General features: G+C 35.9%; 1 protein-coding gene across 1 annotated transcript in view; it reads left to right on the top strand.

Moving 5' to 3' along the window:
* OTOG (otogelin) overlaps positions 1 to 21,475 on the top strand; it is an 88,558-nt gene that overhangs the window by 8,698 nt on the left and 58,385 nt on the right. Inside the window, exons 10-17 of the mRNA XM_071559502.1 lie at positions 5,368 to 5,500; positions 6,428 to 6,605; positions 8,407 to 8,531; positions 9,988 to 10,200; positions 11,772 to 11,937; positions 12,461 to 12,535; positions 15,257 to 15,300; positions 16,382 to 16,538. Coding sequence (XP_071415603.1) covers positions 5,368 to 5,500; positions 6,428 to 6,605; positions 8,407 to 8,531; positions 9,988 to 10,200; positions 11,772 to 11,937; positions 12,461 to 12,535; positions 15,257 to 15,300; positions 16,382 to 16,538 — 1,091 coding nt within the window. The remainder of the gene's footprint in view (positions 1 to 5,367; positions 5,501 to 6,427; positions 6,606 to 8,406; positions 8,532 to 9,987; positions 10,201 to 11,771; positions 11,938 to 12,460; positions 12,536 to 15,256; positions 15,301 to 16,381; positions 16,539 to 21,475) is intronic.

The following is a 21,475-nucleotide window of genomic DNA, read 5'->3' as shown; positions in this document are numbered from 1 at the left end:
TGTCTGAATTCTACATGGAGGGGTGGAATTTGGCTTACATTTATATTAGGATTGTGATGCTACTGTGGATGTCTACTTATTAAGTTCCTGGACTCGGAGTAGGGGAAAGACTTTGTTTCTTGGCCAGATTTCTGCTCTGTCTCCAATGGTCCTCTCTAATGATTTTTACTCAGAAGCAACTGTACAGGTATTTGAAGCGTATATAGCCTTAAAAATAACTTTTCTGTAATTCTAGACCATTTGTTAGGCCTATGTTGTTACATAATTCACATGAAATCTGATTTAGCGCTATTACTTTGTACTTCTGTGGAGGTAACTACTTTCATTTCATTACATAGTTTCCTTTTGTGTTCTAAATAAATGTATAATCCTCTAAGTCCTTTTACATTAATGCTTGCAACTTACATTGTTCACACACTTGAGATTTTCTTGAGAAGAAAAATGGTTATATAAGTTGTCATGCTATACTTTCTAAAGGCACATTTCAATAGTCGTTTTGTATTTCTGCACTGAATCCTACTTCTCTGTATGACAAAACACATTGAAGCAGAAGGAAGTCGTATTAAAGTAGTAGTGGCAAGTTTTTTATAGTAGAAATTATTTGTTTGCAGTCCAGGTAAGGGATGGGAGACTCAGTGCAGGGAATCCTGTCATCTGAGAGAGAGAAGTTGAGAGGTAAGAAGGATAGCTTAACTGGATAGAAAACAAATATATTTCACAACTAAATAATCCTCAAGTAAATGTCCTATAGTTCCTTGGAGATGTGTTCAAGGATACCAGGTGAGATATGTGACAGGTTAGAAGTTACTACTGTTGGAAAAGTGGATTCCTGGATTGCAAAATACAGCTGCTTTATAATCCTCTAATAGCCTGTAGCTTTTTGAGGTAGAAATATTATAGTGTGCGCTGTGAAATGAGATCTTGGCAAGGACTTGCATGTTAAAAAATCTTACAGGCTCTAATCTCTGTGTGCATTATACTTTGGATTGGGAAGAATCTGGTGATCCTGCTAGTATTTCCTGTTTATAGGAAGATTGAGGCTGTTTCAAGATGTACTATATTGGGTTGTTGTTACTGTTCCTCACTTCAAGTGCATATTTGGCTTGGCTTGTTTTTATTTTAATAAGTTCAGTTAGCTTCATTCTCTGCCAACAGTGGAATTCTAAGGAGCTGATTAAGTTAGTATCATCTAGAAGAAAAAAACCCTAAACAATAGCTGTGAAAGAAAACATAAACATAGTCATAAATCTGTTCAGTCAGTGTCATATACTCAGTTTTCCAGAGTCAAAGAAGCTTGAGAAAGATGATTGTATGTAGTGTAGCTGTACTATATCACTGAAGAAAAGCAAAGGAAATCCCCAGAGAAACACTGTGGGCAACTCTTTTATCGAATGAGAGTTCAGGCCTGAGTGACTTCTTGCAGAAGCCCACAGTGAGGTATCCTCCAGCCTGACCTGTTTGAAAATCCCTTCAATAAATATCAGAGGTTTAGAGCAAATATTTGCTGTAGTAATGTGCAGGGTTTGTATGTGTGTCTCATTCCCTTCTGTTACAGAACGGTTATGTCTGTGTGCAAAACATAGAATTGTGTCTTTTGGTTTAGTTGTTGTGGTTGCTTTTTGCAACTTTAGGGAAAATGAAAACCAGGTTAGGTGGTTTTCCGTAACACTGCTGGGACTGCAAAGTACCTTGTAGTAACTCTTACACTCTTCTTCACCCAGACTTACTAGCTTTGCCTAATGTGCCTCTGTGCCAAAATGGTTTGTAGGTGAACAAACAGATTGTCTTGGCTTTTACTACATGTTGGGCTTCACACTTCACCTAGCCTTTAACAAAGGTAATCTGATCAGTACCTAGTAGGTAGAGACCTTTTCAGAGATTTCAGTGAAGGGTTCTGGATGTTAACAGTCGGGTAGGTGTTCAGAGGCCTATGTGATTTGTTCCAGTGCTATGGGCTGCTGATTTAATTATCAGTGTATGAGTGGTAAGAGGGTAGTGAGAACAGTTTGTGTAGTGTAAGGCGAGAGTGTGGGGCTTCAGTGCAGCTATTCAAGAGTCTAATTATCAACTAGCTGGTACCACTTGGCAGAAGAGCAGCTTTTCAGTTCCCCAGGCTCCGTCCATTATCTTTTTTTCCCATTTATAAAAATTAATGAATTGAAATGGGAAGCTAAAAGATTTGTAATGTGGAATCTCATATTTCTTGGTGGTTTGAGATTTTATGTGCTTCTTTAAAAAAACCTTATCGCTCCCATCTCATTCAAGCAGATTAAAAAATGTGGAAAGAAAATACCTGGGGAGATTTTAACTTTCTACATCACAAAGAATTCAGTCATCTGGAGTCTTAGAGCTGGTGACATAAACAGTCATCAGGCAACAAGTTATTTCAAAACGATGTGAAATTTTGTTTAAGTACTTTTTGGAAGGAGAATCAGTCAAGTGATCAGCACAGCTTAACGTTATCAGAGTTTCAGGTGACACCCTCACTAGCTTTGTAGTTTGTATGACGAGAAGTTCTTCTGAATACAGATTTTTTTTTAAAATTTTTTTTAAGCATCTAGTGAGAGAAATGGCCATTCCTGTGAAAACACCTGCTGAAAGCTGGCAGAGGCAGTGCTGTGAAAGAAACAGTTCATTGGAACAGAGAACAATTGTCAGGCAGAATTTCTACTTCAGTTTCAACATGAAGGAATAATAAAGCTTCTGTAGATATTGTGTAGTAATTTATATACTATTCATGGTTGTTTTTGTGGCTCTGGTCTGCTATGCATGTCACCCACCATTCTTTTATTTGTAGCTTCTTAAAAGGTCAACAGTATCAATAATTTATAGCCATTGTTGCTAAATGAAATACATAGAAACCTAGTTGCTTAAGTAAAGGGTCAAGACAGCAAAATAAGCTACAAGGACATGACTTCACAAGACAGATGTCTGTCTCCACTGTCAGTTCAGGAGAGCTGGTTGAGCTGATGAAATACCTCTAGTCATTTTTAGAATTTTCTGTTTTCAAATGTCATTTTATGATTTCAACTGTTGGTGAAAGATCACCGTTGCATTATTCACTAGAAACAGGAAAATTCTACATGTAATTTTTAATCTTTGCATACTACTGTGTGTCCATATGTGTCCATAGTATTTGAAGAGCTGACAGATGATCAACTCTGTTCTAGTTCAGCATCTGTAAAAATCAAGTTGTAGTGTTCAGAGATCCTTGCAGCCCTAGTAATGGTTGTCAAGAAGCAGGACAACATTTGCCCTGTATTAGACAAGTCCCAGTGAAAGTCAGAGTTGAATAAATGTATAAATTCTTGAACTGAGCATCCTAATCTCTTTGCTGTGTGAATGGTGCTGTTCACTGTATAATTTTGCTGTTTGTGCAAAAGTCATCTTAACTATATCTTTTTCAGTGCCTCTTTCAGCACTTAAGATTCTTAAAATTTCACTGTTTCATCATTAGTTACGCCTTCATGGAAGGCAGGAGAATTGAACATTGCGGCCTCCCACACCTGTGCTGAATGTTCCTGGACTGCAGCACAGTTCCAGATCCAATCAATGTGAAATTTGCTCTTTGATCAAGTGATTTCAGACGTGTCTGTATGTGTTCTGGTGTATAAGACTGGTTGGGGTTTATTCTGAAAATGACATTGGTAACACAGATATATTTTTGTTACAACATTGAGATACTGAAGATACATAATTGAGATGAGAGTAAAATTAACAAGAAGTGTGACAAAAGTGACCAAACCAAATTTTTGTCATTGTTCTTGAATACCTGTTAAGTGGTTACAAAGTCTTGCAGTGAAAGAGGCTGAACAGGAGAAACAGCAGTTGGGTGCTTCCCCATTTCGTCTGTAGATGGCAGGGAATGGACAGTCTCTTAGCTTATCCAGCTACACCAGTGTAAATAAGCTGATGTCTCAGGAGCTGTAAGTAAAGAGATTTGAGTGTAGCACAAGTGGCAGAAATATAATTTCATCTCTTGATCCACCTTTGTGCCTGATTCTCTGTGACAGAATATTCTTTTTAAAAAAATTAACAGTGATCAAGTTCATTCTGTTAAGAAAAATATGCTAATCTGCTGTGATTAATAAATGAGCTTTAACAAGCATTCTTTCCATATTGGCATTGAAAGCCAAAATACATGTAGTTACTCTGAAAGGTGGAAGTCCTGTCCTGGAAACTTTAATTGGAACTAACTAGTGTTAATCATCTATCTGACTTGTTTGCATGTTACTTAGTAGAGGTGTATTTCTTACTGTGGCATGTTGCAAGCGTTCAGTATTCAACAGCCCTCAGACTTGAACTGCTTTCCATCTGTGTAGTGTGATGTCTAGTTGAAGATGACTACAGTAACAATTAAGTAGCTTGGGACTTCACTGAGGCACTCACCAGTTTCAGTACTTGATTGAATGGGAAAAAACCCAGCCTAACAAACACAGAACAAGTACACAATAGGTGACTTGTTTGAAAGCAATTTTTGTTTGAATTCAATTCTTGATCTTTAAGCTGTTCTGAAATTTTCTTCTGTAGGGCGTGTAGATTCTTTGTTGTAAAGAATTTTTTTTAGGATTTCAGTTGATTAGCTGCTTTTGGTACCACTGACAATTCCAGTTCCACTGAAGAGGGTGGCTGTAGAAATATTAGATAAGGGTGACAGGAGTTTTTTTCTTTTGGTATGTTTCATCTGGACTGCAATGCAGTATTCCTTTCCATGTTTTGCCTATATGACATTTTGACTTAGAGAAGTGAAATGTAAATGGTAGTAATGCTAAACAAATTGGCCTAGTTGCATGTTGTGAAATTGGATGCTGCCATGATGCTGCCTTTCTTTCATCAATATTCATCCAGGGAGCTTATGAACATACTCCACAACTCCTCTCAGAAATAATGAACTTATATGCTGTTTGAAATAACAGTTCACAAGGTCCTTCTCTCTTTCATTATTATTTGCCTTCAAAAGAATTTTATATCTTAAATATGCTTTAAAAGAACTTGGGTATACCAGAACACTTCAAAGTACAAATCTGGATTTCAGTGCATTCCTCTATAGATAAGGCAGCCTTGCTTGTGAGCATTAGCTCAGCCTCAGTGGGTCTTTAATCAGGGAGTTTTATGAGTTGTAGGTGTCCTGGTACTAAGCTGTGTGAGAATTGTTTCAATTTCTCTTTACAAATCCCACTTTTGAGATGTATTTACATAGCAGGTAAGTTATTTTTAAACATATGTGGGAAATCATTAAAAATACTGCATTTTCTTACTTAACTGTAAAGCTGTATGTTTTGCAACTGCACTCTGCTAAGAAGCAAATATAACTTAAAATGTTCAATCCCCCCTAAGTGCCACATTTTGTCTTGCTTTTACTTCTAGAACCAGGATGGATCATGTATCCAATCAGTCAGCTTTATTCTTAAGCAGGATCCCAAGAGGCAAGTGACTCTGACTCATTCAGGAGATGTTTTGATATATGACCAATACAAAATTAACCTACCTTATGCAGATGGTAAGGAATGATATATAAGAATATAACTCTTATCAAATGCTAAAGAATTTTTTATGACGTTTGTATACTGTCAATATTGCTAACACACTGAAGTGAAATGGCATATTTTAGTGTGAACTTTGTTAATTTTTATGAATGTTTCACAAATTAACTGCTGATGGACTTTTTGCATTAGTAGTAGGAGTTGTACATTAGCTGTATTGAGCTTGTGACTCAGCCTGAGACTGTTTTTGTTCTAACAAATCCAAATGCCACCCCTCACCCTTGCAAGGCTGGTTAGTTCTTTTCTGACGAGGGCTTATTTTCTCTGCTTTTTGAATTGAATAGTGTTTTTCCCCTTTTTTGTAAGCACTTGAGTAAATGTCGGTAGAAGGATCCCTTTTGCCCGTTACAGATAAGCTATAAATTTTCAGACACTTGAAGATATCTGGTATTCTACATATGAATATGGAACTGTGTTCCGTGAGATATAATGTTAGCTTTAATGATAGCTTTTAATGCAAATAATTAGTACATTTGATGTCTGCAAGACCTTGACTCTTTGTGAATTTCACAAAATAAACAGGTTTTAATATAGGAAGCATGTTCCTGGTGTTAGGATTGCTTTATCTACAAGAAATGATCTGCAATGTTTGTAGCTTTAAATTGATTTAATTTAGTTTACCTTTATGAATGTTTCAGTGAACTTTAGATGCATTTTTAAAAAGTACATTGACTCTTGTAAGTTTCTTGTTTTCTTCTTAGAATTTGAATTGCTATAACCTTTCATGAGAAATCAATGATTAGGGGGAAATAGGGCCTTAATAAGAAAAAATGAAACTTACTTAAAAATCGTATAAACCAAAACCAATGAAATTACAAGAAACAAAATGTAAATTACAAACAGGTTTCCTTTGCCTTTCAACAATTTCTGTTTTTACTCACCAGAATTATTTGAAATACGGAAACTCTCCTCTGTATTTCTGCAAGTAAAGACACACATTGGATTACAGATCCTGTACGACAGAGAAGGACTGAGGCTTTATCTTCAAGTGGATGAACGGTGGAAAGACGATACTGTGGGCCTTTGTGGAACCTTCAATGGAAATACAGAGGATGATTTTTTGTATGAATAGCTGCAAGATTTCTATTTTCCAGTATATGAGCATCTAGAGTTAGAGTGGTAGATGAAGTGTGTTCTGAAGCTGAATGGATAGATACAAAGAATAATTTAATTTGAAGTTTTGCATTAGTGAGATATTTAGTGGGCTTTAGTTTGCTGACAGAAAATCTGTAGCTTCAACAACAGGATATCAAACCAGATTTAGCTTAAAATAATTTAATATAAAAGTATGTTGAAATATGTAAAACGCACAAGAACTGTTTAATCTGAAAGATTTTGTCCAAAATACTAAGTGGCCTGTATAAGGAACTTTTTGCCTCCCTGCAAGCCTCTCTCTTTCCAGCTCCTATTTTCTGCTGCAATTTCTAATCTACTGTCTCTGACAGAGCCTCCATTGTTCAGTGCCTGCAGGCCACTCACAGGAAGTGGCTGTTGCCTGAGCTTCTCTTCATTGTGATGCAGTGAAAGGTGGTCAGAGCTGCCTGAGCACCATAGTAAAGATTGCTGCTTGTCTAGCTTCTTAGCAACATATTTCTCACAGATATGAATGAACAAATTGGCTCCTAGGGTATTAGAGCAGACAAATAGAAGTAGAACATGAATGTAGAGCATGACAGAATATTTCTTTTACCAAGATAAAAAAAGAAAGAGTAGGAGAACCTTTTTCTCTGAAAACAGATGGAATTTTTCTAAATTAAAACTAGTTGAAAAATTAAAAAACTTTCCATTATAGTTCCTATTTAAAAACACACATACACAAATGTACCAGTGAGTTTTCAACAAATTCCATTTTACAGATTAGAAAGTATTATTGGAATATTATTTATAATGAGACTAGGAAATACTTAGACAGGGTTTCAGTAAAGAAAGATTATTTATGTAAAGCTACTTGAAATATTTCTCTTTGACAAGTAGTTTTTTAGTGTATTTTTGATGGCAGTCCTTGGATTGTTCTCACATACTTGAAAAACTGTTCGATGGTTGGTATTTGTGAAAAGAGTCCTTAAACTTGGGAACTTAGGAATTTTATGAAGACATGACACAGACTATGGTGTACAACCACCTTGATATGTACACAAAAAAACCTGATCCACACTGGATTTCGGGGACTTGCTATACACAATGGAGTCGTTTGCAGCACCTTCACTCCGAACTACTTTGCCAGCAGAAATAGTACTGATTGCAATCTTTTCCCTAGACTGTAAAACCCCATATTTAAATGCACAGTTTTGATCATTCTCCCTGTACAATATTATTGTGCCTTGGTTATTTCGATCACGATCTTTATCATTCAGCTTCTATTGCCCTTCTAATTACCTGGCCTTATGGATATCTATTCAATTGCTTTTGCAGTTATGTTTCTGGATGCTTGGATTTCTTTCCCTTCCTTTTTCTTGCAGGGAATAAAGAGCCCAGGAGGTAAGCTGCCCAGAGGCAGGCAGGAAATATAGGTAGAGGATAGATAAAAATAAATCAGATATCACTGAGGAAGCAAAAGTATGAATAAGAGAGCGTAGACTTTCAGGACCGTGGTTCTCCCTCCTTCTCTCTTATAAAAGTGGAATTTAGTCTATTTTGATCTTTCCTTCCTTAAAATATATCTTGTGGCTCTAGTTCACATCTTCTCTTTAATTTCTGGGCCTTTGCCTGAAAAGAAAGAGTTGAGTCCTGAATCTCAAGCTGACAGTGCAAAACTGCATGAGAATATGGAACAGTGGAAGGGGAGCTTGAATTGGCATGGTAGAACTGAGATCAATCTGTAAATTCCCTCTATCTTTTCTGACTGAATTGTGTTTTGTAAAAGATCTCCAGTTGGAGTAACTGAGAGCACTCCAGAGCTGTTTGGAAATACATGGAAGACTTCATCGGCGTGCATTCTTCTTCATGATAGTTCACAAATGGATCCATGTGACATTCATCTGCAGGCAGGTGGGCAGTGAGGGCCAGTTGTTATCGACAAATTACTTTCTACTTAGTACCTCTGTGCTCACTTTCCTAGTTGGATCAGGTGAAGCAATAACCAGTCCTACCCACAGAAATAATTATCACCTACAGGTAGCATTTGCTGAGTTCAGTACCTTAAGAAATAACACTGTGTGTTGTTTAGGGATTTGGGGATACTTGCAGAGGCACTTGAAATACCCCCTTTTTGTTTCTGGTTTTCAGTTACACTGTGTTGTTAGACATGCATTAAAGGTTGATAGTATGTCTAGTATTGGTTATGCTGCTAGTTAAGATGTAGACTCAAAACTATTGCAGTATTCACTTTTGAAAATGCTGAAAAAATTACCTCCTTGATTTAGTTGTATACCACTGAAGAAAAAGAGTAGGGGAAAGATGCATATATGCTGACTGTCTTTAGATTCAGCTACAAGAGTCCACTTGGGGAAATATGCTAGTGTCTGATGCCCTGAGGACTGCAGATAGTCACTAAGTCATCTAATAATGTTGAACTTTGTAGATTGTCAGTTATATCCATTTCACAGTTCCTACCACTTCTTATCTTGGACTCTACACACTTGTAAAGACAGAGGTAAAATATTGAGGTTTTGCCTGTAATGTCAGCAGTGCTAGGGAATCATCATGTCTCTTGTTACAGTATCATCTGTCTTTTGAGTATTTATACAATGTCCAGTACTAAGAAGTTGGATTCTTTGTAATGGGTTGGACATGAATGTAGAAAGACGTGGTCTGTACAGGAAGTCAGAAATTCTGGAAAAGGGATTTGAAGTCCTAATTTATACATCATGCTTTTTTTTTGTGGGAAATGTATATCTTTCTGGGTATGCTAATATAGCATATTCTTTCTTTTGACCACAATTGCCAACTATTTAACACATTCAGAATTAAGATACTCAGGCAAATGCTGTATTTGGAGCTTCTCACACAGCTATTTGGTACTGCTACTATTCTCCTGTGTGACAAGCCAGCAGGTCTGGTTGTGGTTGCAGCCTTATACGATTGCAACAATGTATAATAGATTATTATTTAAAATGCTGACCTATTGAAATAGTTATTGGGAATGACTTAAACTAAGGAGATGTGTAATGAAATGTGTGATTATGAAAGACACTGTGTGGCTTATAGCATCTGTTGCCTAACCTACTTCCATGAGTCAGTTTAAAGATAGAAGACTGACTGTAGATGCTGTCTGCATATTGTAAAGTTTGCTGAATACTTTAAAATCATTCAAAGAACAAACTCAAAACTAGGAGCAGCTAACTTTTTTTCTGTCCTACCATACTGTTTTATAGATATTAAAGACAAAAAGATTTCTGTGGCAATAGTATATAACCATGATCAGTTGCACTGTATAGAAAATACTTGATGTTCCATCTTTTTAAATTCCCTCACTGAAACAGTGTTTAATCTGTTATTTGTGTAGCCTCTTATGCAGTGGAAGCTTGTAGCATCCTTACGAAAGAGCTTTTTGCTCCATGCTACCCCTATTTGAGTCCTGTTCCCTATTTTGAGCAGTGCAGAAGAGACACTTGCAAATGTGGACAGACTTGTTTTTGCTCTGCTCTGGCCCATTACGCTTATCATTGCCGAAAATTTGGAGTTGTAATAGATTTCAGAGGAGCTGTCCCAGAATGTGGTGAGTCTCTTTTCACTTCCAGTCTTAAATAGTTACTGTTTGAGGACTTTAGAATGACATTCAGAAAATAAATAATAATTAATTAATATAGTCTTTTAAATGAGAATAGGATTAATGTTAGCATGATCTTTTGTGCACGGGACAAGGCTCTTAATTTTGTCATGACAGAATTAGTACCAGTGTTCTTAGAGGATTATTCCTTTACAGTTTACTTTTTTCAGTTCTTTGACTTTTGAAGCATTGCAGATATTTTTTAAGTAGTTGGAGTGTTTCAAAATAAAGAATTAAAAATACATCTGTATCTCTTATATGTCATTGCAGATCTCATACCATGTAGATAATTATTCATGAGCTGCATAAATAGATTTGTTCTTTTCTTCATAGATGCTAGGGTTATCTAATTCTTTAAATGAATGAGATGAAAAATGATGGTGGTGTTTTAGTTGAATTGCTGTCAATTTTGCTGTCTGACAATCTCTCATTATATACTCTTACTGTCAGTGGCACTGAAAAACACAGAGTGCTGAAGTAAATGTTGAGAATTGGAATTGTTATATTTGGTTTAAAATTTATAGAAGAATATAAATAGTGTACAGACAGCCAAAGGTGACATCTGTCATCTGCTCTATAAAGCAGTGGGATAATATTATTAAGTTCTTTAGTTTATATTAACTTTAACTGATGGAAAAGATATTGATAGGACCTGTAGTGTCCTCACATACATTATTTTTAAAATTGCAGAATTGGAAACCCTATAAAACATCCTAAAACTGGTACCCCTGATGTTTTGTTAGTTTTGTCTCTACTCACAAGGCTGAAAATCTTTTCTAAGAAATGTTCAAGAATTTAACATCTAATAATTGCCATCACATGATGTAATTATCCATGCTGTAATGCATGATAAAGAAGATTTAAGAAAGCTGGTCCAGCTTAAGTATCTCAAGCTGTAGTATTTGTATTTATATCTGAAAAAACCTAGCTTGCCTACATGCATTTTGGCATGAATGGCAGTGTCTACTATGACTAAATGAGTCGTTCAAATCATTTGATTTTGACTTTTCTAGAAGCAAGTATAGATTTTCTGTAGTATATTTTAAAATTCATGCTTGTAAGGTTTAAAATATGTAAATCTTTTTAGTATTTCAAGACCTTTATGGTTTTTTAGTAGAGTATGAGTCAGATATAGATAGAGAAATAAAGGAATTTTAAGATGGCATTGTGCAACATCTGAAAAGTACATACTTTTTATTTGTTGCTTTTACTGTTTTATTTAAGATGGTCTGCAATTCCAAAAGCCCATGCATGACAGCCACATTTTCAGAGTCAAGAGGCAAAAAGGCTTCAGCTGTTTGGGTTTCACAGAGTAAATCTGGATTAACTGCAGACTCATTGCACTTGTTATTACTGTGGATTTGCACCTGTGTAGTTTACACCACATAGTGCCAAGATAGCAATTTTAGTGGAATTTAATGTGATTGGGAATGAAAGAATGGAGATGTGTATCAGAAAAGTGTTGGAAGGTACTTGAGTCTCTTGCACCGTAATTTGAGAGATGTGTTTCATTTGGACAGCACTTTCATGTGAAGATACAAAGGAGTACAGTACTTGTGTATCTACCTGTGGCAGAACCTGCCAAGCACTGTCTTTGCCAGAGACATGCAGCAGTGATTGTGTTGAAGGCTGTGCTTGTCCCTCTGGAATGTATTTGAATTCCAAGACTGAACGATGTGTACAGAGGTAGGTAACGTTGCAGTTCTGATAATCACACTTGCTATTGTAGACCACTGCATTTGCAAGTCAGAGTGAAAAGCTAATAAACACATAATGCTGTAGATTACATGCATCTGTAAATTTGTCCGGGTCTTAGAATTACACAGAACTAACATCTGTGTTGATCAAAAATAGCTCTTCTATAATATGGACAGTCATCCAACATCATTAACACTAGTTGCTCATAATGCCTGTTTTTTGGCATATAGGAGATAGAAAACTTATGGTTCTACCTTCTTACTGCTTTGCTTTGAACGTGCTTGAGTTATATGGCACTACTGGGATCGATTTCTTATTTAAAAAAAACAACAAACAAAACAACAAAAAACCCTCAACCAACTGCAAACCCTCAGCCAACCAGAAAAAAAAACCCAACTCACCAAAAGCAACAAAGCAACCAACTTAAATTTGAACAGCAATTAAATCAGTGGGAATTTATTTTCTTTCTTCAGCTTGGGTTTATCAGTTACATGTTTTTTCTCTACTCCAGAAATGAATGTCCATGTTATTTTCAAGGAATTGCCTATCCCCCTGGAGAAAATGTGATGACATCTTTAGGCAAATGGTAAGATAAAAAAACTGTTTTCACATGGTTAAATATGTCACTTTTTTAAGAGCTCTGTCAAATAGTTCTGGTTAGCATGCTGAGTTTTGGTTTTTTGTTATTTTTATTTTTTAAATCATATATATAGAATAAATGTACATCTGTTTTGTATGCATGCTTGATAGAGGTTCTTTATAACTTAATTAAAAACAGAACAAACCAAATCATATCTGTGATGGATCAGCATAATCCCTTGGTTTGTTGAAAAGGCTGTATAAGAGAATGGTATTGTCAGACATCTATTGCAATATGGGTACTTAAACACACATGCTCATTCTCACTCTTGTCAGCAGTCCATAAGTACTGATCATTATAAATCTATACCTGAATCATCAAGTTAGCTCTTTTTCACCCTTGGGCAGATACCCTGGGCCAGGCAGCCCATTCTGCATATAGGTTTGTGCAAAGGCTGGATGCACTGTTGCCTCCCTTCCAAGGTCGTTTTGTTCACAGAGCATGTGTCAGACAGCACTGGCAGTCATGGGAAAGGGCTTCATCTGGTAAATCTATAATCCTCTTCTTCAAGGGTCTAATTTTGGTACAATGGTGGATATATGGCTGGATGCAGCTCGTGATAACCCAAAACTGCCTTTTTTTTTTTAAAGAAATGCCTAATGGTGAAAATCATATTTCTGTTGATTTCAGTGGAATTGTTTGGGATCTGACAGCTTATATTTCATGTCAATGTGTTAATTAAAATATATCTGCTCATAGAAAAGAGATCTTTGTCTCATCTTTAGTCATGATTTTTTTGATGCATTTTAACAAAACTGTACACAGATCTGTTGGGAGGAGGGGCTTTCAAATAAGGCTTTCTCCTTTTCATTGCTGAAATAATAACACATTAGGAATCATGTAGGAATATATGTGGGGATGAACTGAAAAAATACACACAATGTGCTGGGAGTTTTTTTATATGTCACTTTGTTTTTATTGGAAACAATTATGATCTTTATCTCCTACCCATCCTTTTTCCTCTCAGTTGCTTCCTTTTTGGAACTTCCACTTTAAAACTGAAATTTCTTCTCATATCTGTCTATGAAGTAGCCTTTATGCTCTGTTGTTTTCAACCAGTTCTTTAAAATATTTCCAATATGATATTAATGTTATATAACAATTTGAGTTGCCTCCCTCTCAGTTCCCTTTGGTACTGCTTTGCTTGTTGCTTGAGTTAGACTGTGAAGTCCTTGAGTACTTTTGCTGCAGGGCTTCAGGGTCCATACATGCCTCTAAATGTGTTCACAGAGTGGCTGTAGCACATGCAGCATTTGATTGTGAAACTGCTGACTGGCTATAGAGACATTGGGGATGTCTTAGGCATTGCAAAGAACGGAAGAATAGTGCTAGAGTTCATGGGCTCAGGTTCTCTAGTGAGGCACAGGACCCGAAATGAAGCCAATACTGCTTCAGTTTTCCCGGACAATGAGTTGCAACCAGAGCTGCTACCATTTCGTCAAAGTACTGGGCTGTTTTGCCCTGAATTAGACAGGAGTAGTCAGTGTTAGGTTTCTCAGAGGGTCCCTGCATAGAGTATCTTGTTAGGGTTGAGTTTTCTGCAGTTTCGAACTGGTTTATGTAGGGGACAAAATGCTGTGTCTCTTCCTGTCTGTGTGGTATTTTGCATATGCAAGTGGGTATACGTACTACAAGTTCTATGATACAGTAACTTCAATTTTTTATTTCAAATCTTGATTAGCATAGAATTGTTAGAAATTTTTTAGGTTCTGATTATGAACTGTAATTCCAGGTGTTTCTGGTAATAGTCATAGTATGCTGTGATTTCAGATCTGCTGAGGCAAAATTACTTTGAAACAGTATGAGGATGAAATTTAGCAATTTCTTCACTGTTTCCTCCTGGGAGCCAGTAATACTAAAGTAATTGAAACATTCATTTTGCTATAAATGAGATTGAAATTCATGATCTTGCTATATGTTTTCAGATAGATATCTGTTCATGATACATGCTAAGAGTGGTTGAGAAAAACCAAGTTACCAATCTACTGTTACTATGTTTTGTTTGGGAAACAGTCAGTCCAGTATAAAATATTATTGCAGTTATAAAAAGTTGTGATTGTGATTTTATTATATTCAGCATTGGGGTTTTACCTTCAACTGTGGGATAACTTAAGAACTGTTGGTGTCATCAAGGTTTTCGCCTAAACTAGTAGCTTGCTTTTTAGCGGAGTTCTAATGATGATGATGAAGATGATAGTGAGAAAAATGGGTAATCTGTAATAGTGTTAAGAGCTTTCATACTTGAGTGCATACTCAGAGCTTGCTGTATGTGTGTTTAGGGTTTGGGTTTATTGCTATTGCTCCTTGCATTTTTGTTTTAGATAGTGATGATTTTCTCACATTCATGACTTATTTTATTATAATTACATTGATATTTAGGGTGCATTATAGTGGTGTGTTTCTGTATATATTTTTTTGGTATTTTAGTTCATAATAACATTATGCATAAAGCAAAAGTTTCCAGTGTAACTGATGCTCTTCATATGTTAAGGCAATGCACACACTTTATCCACAGTCCTAATGTTCAATGTAAACATTTATACATTTATATAACATTTATATGTTATTTTGTATTGATTTTGCATTATGCTTCATTATTAAAAGGAATTAATATTTAATAATAGATCTTCCCAGTTCTCATTGCATCTCTGTATATTTCTATTGCAGCCATTGCAGGGATGGAGTAATGAATTGTGATAACAATGTAATAGGTGAGTAGAGACAGAAAAGATACTTCAAGTCCAATGAATACATGTCCGCCAATTGCTGTGGAACCAGCTGTGGAACCTCTTGTCTGTGGTAGAATATTGTGCAATGTGTACAATTTAATAACTTCCAGGAGTGGATCCATAGGAATTATATGTTTGTGGATTTGAAAGCAAGGCTGGTGCAAGGCAGCAGTATAACTGTTCAAAATACTGTTAAATCTGAGCAATACTGTTAAATTTGCCCCAGAAAACATGAGTGTAGGAATCGGACATTGGCAGTGATTTTTCAGTTTGTTTTCTTTCTGTCCACAGATTCTGAGTAATGGAAAGATGAAAAAATAATATTTATTTTGTCATACTTTGCATGACAGAGTAGCAAGTTCTTTTTCTATTATGGTATATTTTGTGTGTCATTAAGTATTATGGTCTATACTCATGTTATGATGCTCATTTTACTTCACTGAGAATGACATTTATATATTTGAGGTTTCCATTCTGGAACTGCCAACTCCTTGGCCAAAAATTTCCCATGCACTTGAAGGTGATGGTTTTACTGATTTTACAATTTTCCAGAACCTCTCTCATTAACAAATCATTAAGTGAGCAAAACCCCAGCAACCAACCCAAATCAATTTAAAACACTGAGACTACTTCTGGCATTTCTGTTTTGTGTACACAGTGCAGCCCACAACCAGTTTTGCTGTAGAGTTGTTTTACTGATAGTCAGTGCTCCAGCATGGAAAGTCACATCTAGTCTGATTCTTTTTATCTTCTGCTTTTTGTTGATTTATATTTCTCTATTGGTAGTACTTTGCATTTCTGTTTTGGGAGACTGATTCCTGACTAAATGTTTAGAAAGTTATGTCCCTTACTAAAGGAATATATTAATTTCAATATGCTGTATGAGATTTATGGAGGTTCTATGAAGTTAACTATGTTGAGGAGGGAGGTGCAATTGGATGTTTGCTAGTGTTACTGGATGTTTACTTGTGTGTCATATTCTCAATCTAAATTTGTTGCACAAAGTTACAGAATACAAAATTTCAGGTATGAAGACCAATGAGTTTGTCAATTTTTTCCCCAGCACACAACTGTCCAGTTGGACAGATTTATATTAACTGCACAAGTAATCCACAAGTTGATCCTGAACTCAGCAGAGAGAGAACTTGTGAGAACCAGCTGCTAAACCTCACTTTCTCAGCACACCTTCCTTGTGTGTCAGGTTGTGTCTGCCCACCAGGGTGAGTACAGACAGATTCATCTCTTGGTGCACAAACACAAATGATTGTCTTCAGTACTGATTGAGTAATGAATTCTGCTAAGGTTTTCTACTTAGCAGTATTCTACTTGGAGAATTTGAGATGTCAAATACCTTGAAATAATAAACCCAAAGTAACAGAACGTATGAATAGCAATGGAATAATGTGATTCAGTCCCTATACTACATCAGAACTGTGTTGATCTACATTTTTTTCAGATAGCTAAGCTCTTATTTGAACATTTTGCTGAGGGAGACATGTTTCTTTTTTTGTAGTCATAATTTTCAGTATTCTCTCCCTGAAAAGAGTCTTTTAAGTCTTGCGGATTTATGTTGGTAATGTGCAGATGAGCTTTTGTTGTGTTTTGAATTCAAGCACTGTAATGTTGAGAGATTTTGAATATAAAAATAACAATGATGTGTTTAAATTATGTTGGTTTTGCTGGGATTTAGTTTCTTGAGCACATAGCTTGAAGTTTTTGAGTGTTATCACTTTAAAATTATTGTTTATACCTTGCGATCCTCCTCAAAACAAAGAGTAGAAGCCAGAGCCTCACTTGATCTGCGTTGAAATAGCTCAGCTGAAGTTTTTGGACTAGTATTGATTGATATGTAGATACTTCCATGTCATGATAAAAGATTGCTTCTCAGAATTCTGGGGTTTTACCTAAACATTCAGAAACAGGAAATGTCAAATGGCTCACATGAACCTGTAATTAGTCCAAGTCACAATATGGTACCATGATGAAAAAGTGCAGTGCTAGGGTAGATTTTGAAACTATCTGGAGGCAGGTATTTCCAGAATCACAAGAACTCACCCTCATGAACCTGGCAGATACCCTTAAAGACAGTGACTACCTTCAGCACCATTATATGGCAGCCAACTCAGATCATATAAACTTCCTATTCTCTGCTATTCTGCTGTACATAATCCCTGAGGTTGTGAATTTTTCAACTGCCTCCTGGCATAAGTTATTTCTAGAATTTAAGCAATTAAAATTACTTTTAACATTGGAAGGCTCAGTGTCAAGTGTTAGTGATCTCAAAGCTTTGATAATATGGTTGCATAGTTACAAAAGGCAAAGTTTTATGATTTTCTGGGGACAAAAATACAAAACTAAGAAGGTGTCTTTACTGTAACTTTGGGAAACTGAATTCTGTTCTCCTATGGCTGTACACTGGCTGTAAAGATACTAACACAAATTTTTTTTGTCGATTTTTTTTTTTTGGAGGGGGTGGAACACTGGGAGAGACTTGTTTGTTTTTCAGGATTTTATCCTCAGTGCTTAAAGTAGGACTAGGAAACTGTTACAAATGTAGGATTTGAACCAGGAATATCAATCTGTATTAATGAAGTAGAAATTTCAATGTTGCTTGCAAGCTTGTAAAAACCATTATCTTTTAAATATTCAACTCTAGTGGTCCTACTTTGCTTTATGTTTTTATTTGAGATTGCTTTAGGAAAAATTAAGATGGTCTTATAGTTGTGTGTTTTTAGCTGTGCTTTTGGAAACACAAGAGACTTCTGCTATGTATTAACTGTACAGGTTTTTTATTTAAACAATGAATCCTAATGGTTTATGAAGGTTAATAATAGTTGCTTTTGGATAGAAAGTGTTAGATCTGAATAGCCCTAATGTTTTAAGTCAGTACTGAATTCACACTCCAATGATTTGTACTGCAGGTTGACCACATCAGAGTCAGAGCAATGCAGTAAGATAAAACTAAATTGCTCAGAGAGAAAGATGGATGGAATACCATTGCCTTCACACAGCACCTTATCCTGTGCTGATGACAGTTCAAGTAGTGCAGAATTCAAATGCACTGTGAATTTGTGCAACTTTAAAATCACCTTTCTAGGCAGTCAGTTCTTGGTGAAATATGAAAGTGAGGTAATACTGTCCACTTCAAAAAGGTAAAACAGCCACAGAATTTCTTAATGTCAGTTCTTTACCTGAAATAATTACTTTTATTCCTTTATTCACGCATTTGCTCCAGTTTGAGATTTGTGTGGGTTTATCTTGATTTGTTACCTCTAAGCTAAACAGACTTAAATAGTTATGAAATCAGTTTGTGTTTGATTAGTTCATTGAGGTAAACAAATGAAAAGAAATTAGTGAAAGAAAGTGGAATATGCCGCAGTTAAGAAACATGTATAGGAAACTACATTTTTTCAGGAGGAAGGAGCTTTCTGATCTGTTTAGTAGTCTGATTATTCTTCAGTGATACCACTAAAGGTATTTAAAACAAAGAGAAGGAAAGAACCTCTTTCCACAGAAATGACATTAAGATGTCAAGAGAGTAATATTTTTATTTTGCAGCCTATTTTTCGAATACTTCACTGTTTTTAGCATTCCTTCTTCCTTGTGCTTAGAACATGTTCTAACAGTTGTTGCATGAAATGGAAATTTAAGTACAAACTAAGTAGATCATAGGGGAAGTAGCAGTTTTCTCCAAGTGCTTCATTTGACTTTCTTTTACATCTGAAGTGAGTAAATCAGATGCAAATAATCACGCCTAAGTTAATACTTACATTTATGGGAGATCATTCTATGGGTTACAGTTCTTGCAGTGCAAAAATTATGATTATCTATTTTCCCTCTTGTTTAGAAGTTGTTGAGTTCTCCTGGAACTCACTTTTTAATGTTGGCCCATCCTGCTTTGCTTGACATATTAATGATTTTTAAGATTTTATTTATGTTTTTTTCTTACTGTTCTCATCTGTCACGGTTTAGATGTTTCTTGCTAGTGTTTGGATGCTACTGATGGTAGTGTAGCTAAATAAAAAACGGGGCTTGCACTGGAATAAAAAAAAAACTTCTTTCAAGTGCTCCAATTTTCACATCTATTAACTGTGGCATTTTTTCATGATTAGATGCTTTTGAAAATGTAGAGGAGGGAACCCAATAGACTGTTTGGGTTTCGGTTTGTTCTTTGAAGCAAGTCCCTTTTTGCTTTAACTGCCTCAGTTTCTCTCCTGAGTGAGTGGTGTGGAGTTATGAGGCAACAGTCTCTGGTGTGGTGAGACAATACTCCACCTATTCAGAGAGCTCTTATCATTTATGACAGAGAATAATATCTTTTCTGCTGAAACTGGACTCTCCTAAATTTGGGGCAATTTAACATAATGACAATTTTTTCGTCTGTTCCTTTTTTCATCACTTATTGCTCTTATAAAAGAGAGCTATGAAAAGATAGTAAATTCAAGGCTGTAGTATCCAGTAATTGCAATGAAGTTTTGTAACTAAGGAATATCATGCCAGGTTTTCTTTCCAAACATTTCTAAATTATCACAGTATTTTGGTGGTGGTGTATTGTATCAAGTAACACATAAGAAGCTTAAAATCATTCTTGAAAGTTTTCTTAAAAAAAAATAAAACTCATCACTTTCTAATTTTTGGAAAGAAAACAATCATTGTTGTCATTTATAAATGTGCTGATGGATAAACAAACCTAATAATGTGGGAAGAATGCAGTTGAGTTTCAAATATTTTAGAAAACTAATCTTTATTGAAGTATTGGTTGTGTTATGTCTTAAAATATGTCTCCTTATATGAAATCAAAGTTCTGTGCTTCTAACGAATGTTTAGCATCCTTTTTCAGGAGACTTACTACTCCTCAGTTTAAACTCAGAATTTATTATTATTAGAGTAATAAAACCAGTGCTCTGTTCAAACCTCTCTTCTGGATGGCCCTGCTGCTGCTATTAGGCTAAGTATTTTCAGTATTTTGTTCCTTCTGGTTTAAGCAGTGTTTGGAAAAGTCTGTTGGGATTGCAGTTGTGGATAATTTTGCTCTCTTCTGTGCACAACAATCAGTAAAAGGTGTGTGAAGGCAGGAATTTTTTTTTTTTTGAGGATGTGTTCGCAGAGGCAGGCGATGGATGAGCCAAATTTCAGGGTCTCCTTTGGAAATGATTGCAGAATATGGGAAGCTGAATGAAGCCCTTTAATTCTACTTCTTACTCTTGTTTTTCTTGCTCTCTTTAAGCTGCCACTAACATTGCTGTTTAGAGTCCGCCCTGCTTAGCACCAGTAGGATGCTGATAGCAGAACTGATTGCAGGGAGGTTTCCAAATCCAGGGGGGAGCTGCACAAGTGCAGGAGTCTGACTGTATTTCAGTTAAAGCATTGAAATCAGTCATTAACACTGAAGGATATAGGAAGGATACTAAAAACCTTTCTAGTATTCTACAAAAATTAATAGTATATTAAGCTAGGAGAAAGGGGAAAAACAGGTGAACTGTATGAAGCTCCCCACCCAAGAAAGAAAACACTCAGCAGGAATATGGTAACTCTCCCTGTTTAGACAGTGAGTGAACTATAATTAAGCCATTAGGTGCTACTGTAATGTTATTCACATCTACTTTTCTTGCAAAATTTATCTTATTTTCTAGTTAGACAAGTCATGGGTGGTGGTGGAATTCTGGTATTAGAAATGCGACCTGCTGCTTATTTCATTCTTTTTTACTTCCCTTAAACTCTGTTACAGCCCTTTGTAGGAAGATTTGTGAAAATCTGAGAGAAAATTTCTTGTTAAGGCAAAAGTGTTCATGGCTGTAAAAATCAGTTGACATTAGGCTGTTGTCTGAGAGAGGAGAATGAGCTTGTGCAATACATAACCTGTTGAAAACTGCTCTGCTGGAAGCAGGGAGAGAGGTGTTTTTTAGTGTTCTGGTCCAGATTTGTGGGCTTTGCAGAAGCAAGTGTTTAGTGATTCACAGGTGACAAGTTACTTCTGATGATGCCAGTAATGATTACCCAGACTATTTGCATGTTTTTGTGTATGTGAGTGAAGAAAGCTATAGATAATAACGAGATAGTAATGAAAGTGAATGTTTGCTTGGTGAAGTGTGATAACTGTCCTTGTGTCTTTGCAGTAAGTACAACCATCAAGAACATGTCAGATACTTCAAAGAGG

This window comes from Pithys albifrons, chromosome 6 (assembly GCF_047495875.1).
Source record: "Pithys albifrons albifrons isolate INPA30051 chromosome 6, PitAlb_v1, whole genome shotgun sequence".
NCBI classification, from domain to species: Eukaryota; Metazoa; Chordata; class Aves; order Passeriformes; family Thamnophilidae; genus Pithys; species Pithys albifrons.
This window is presented reverse-complemented; position numbering and strand designations above follow the sequence as displayed.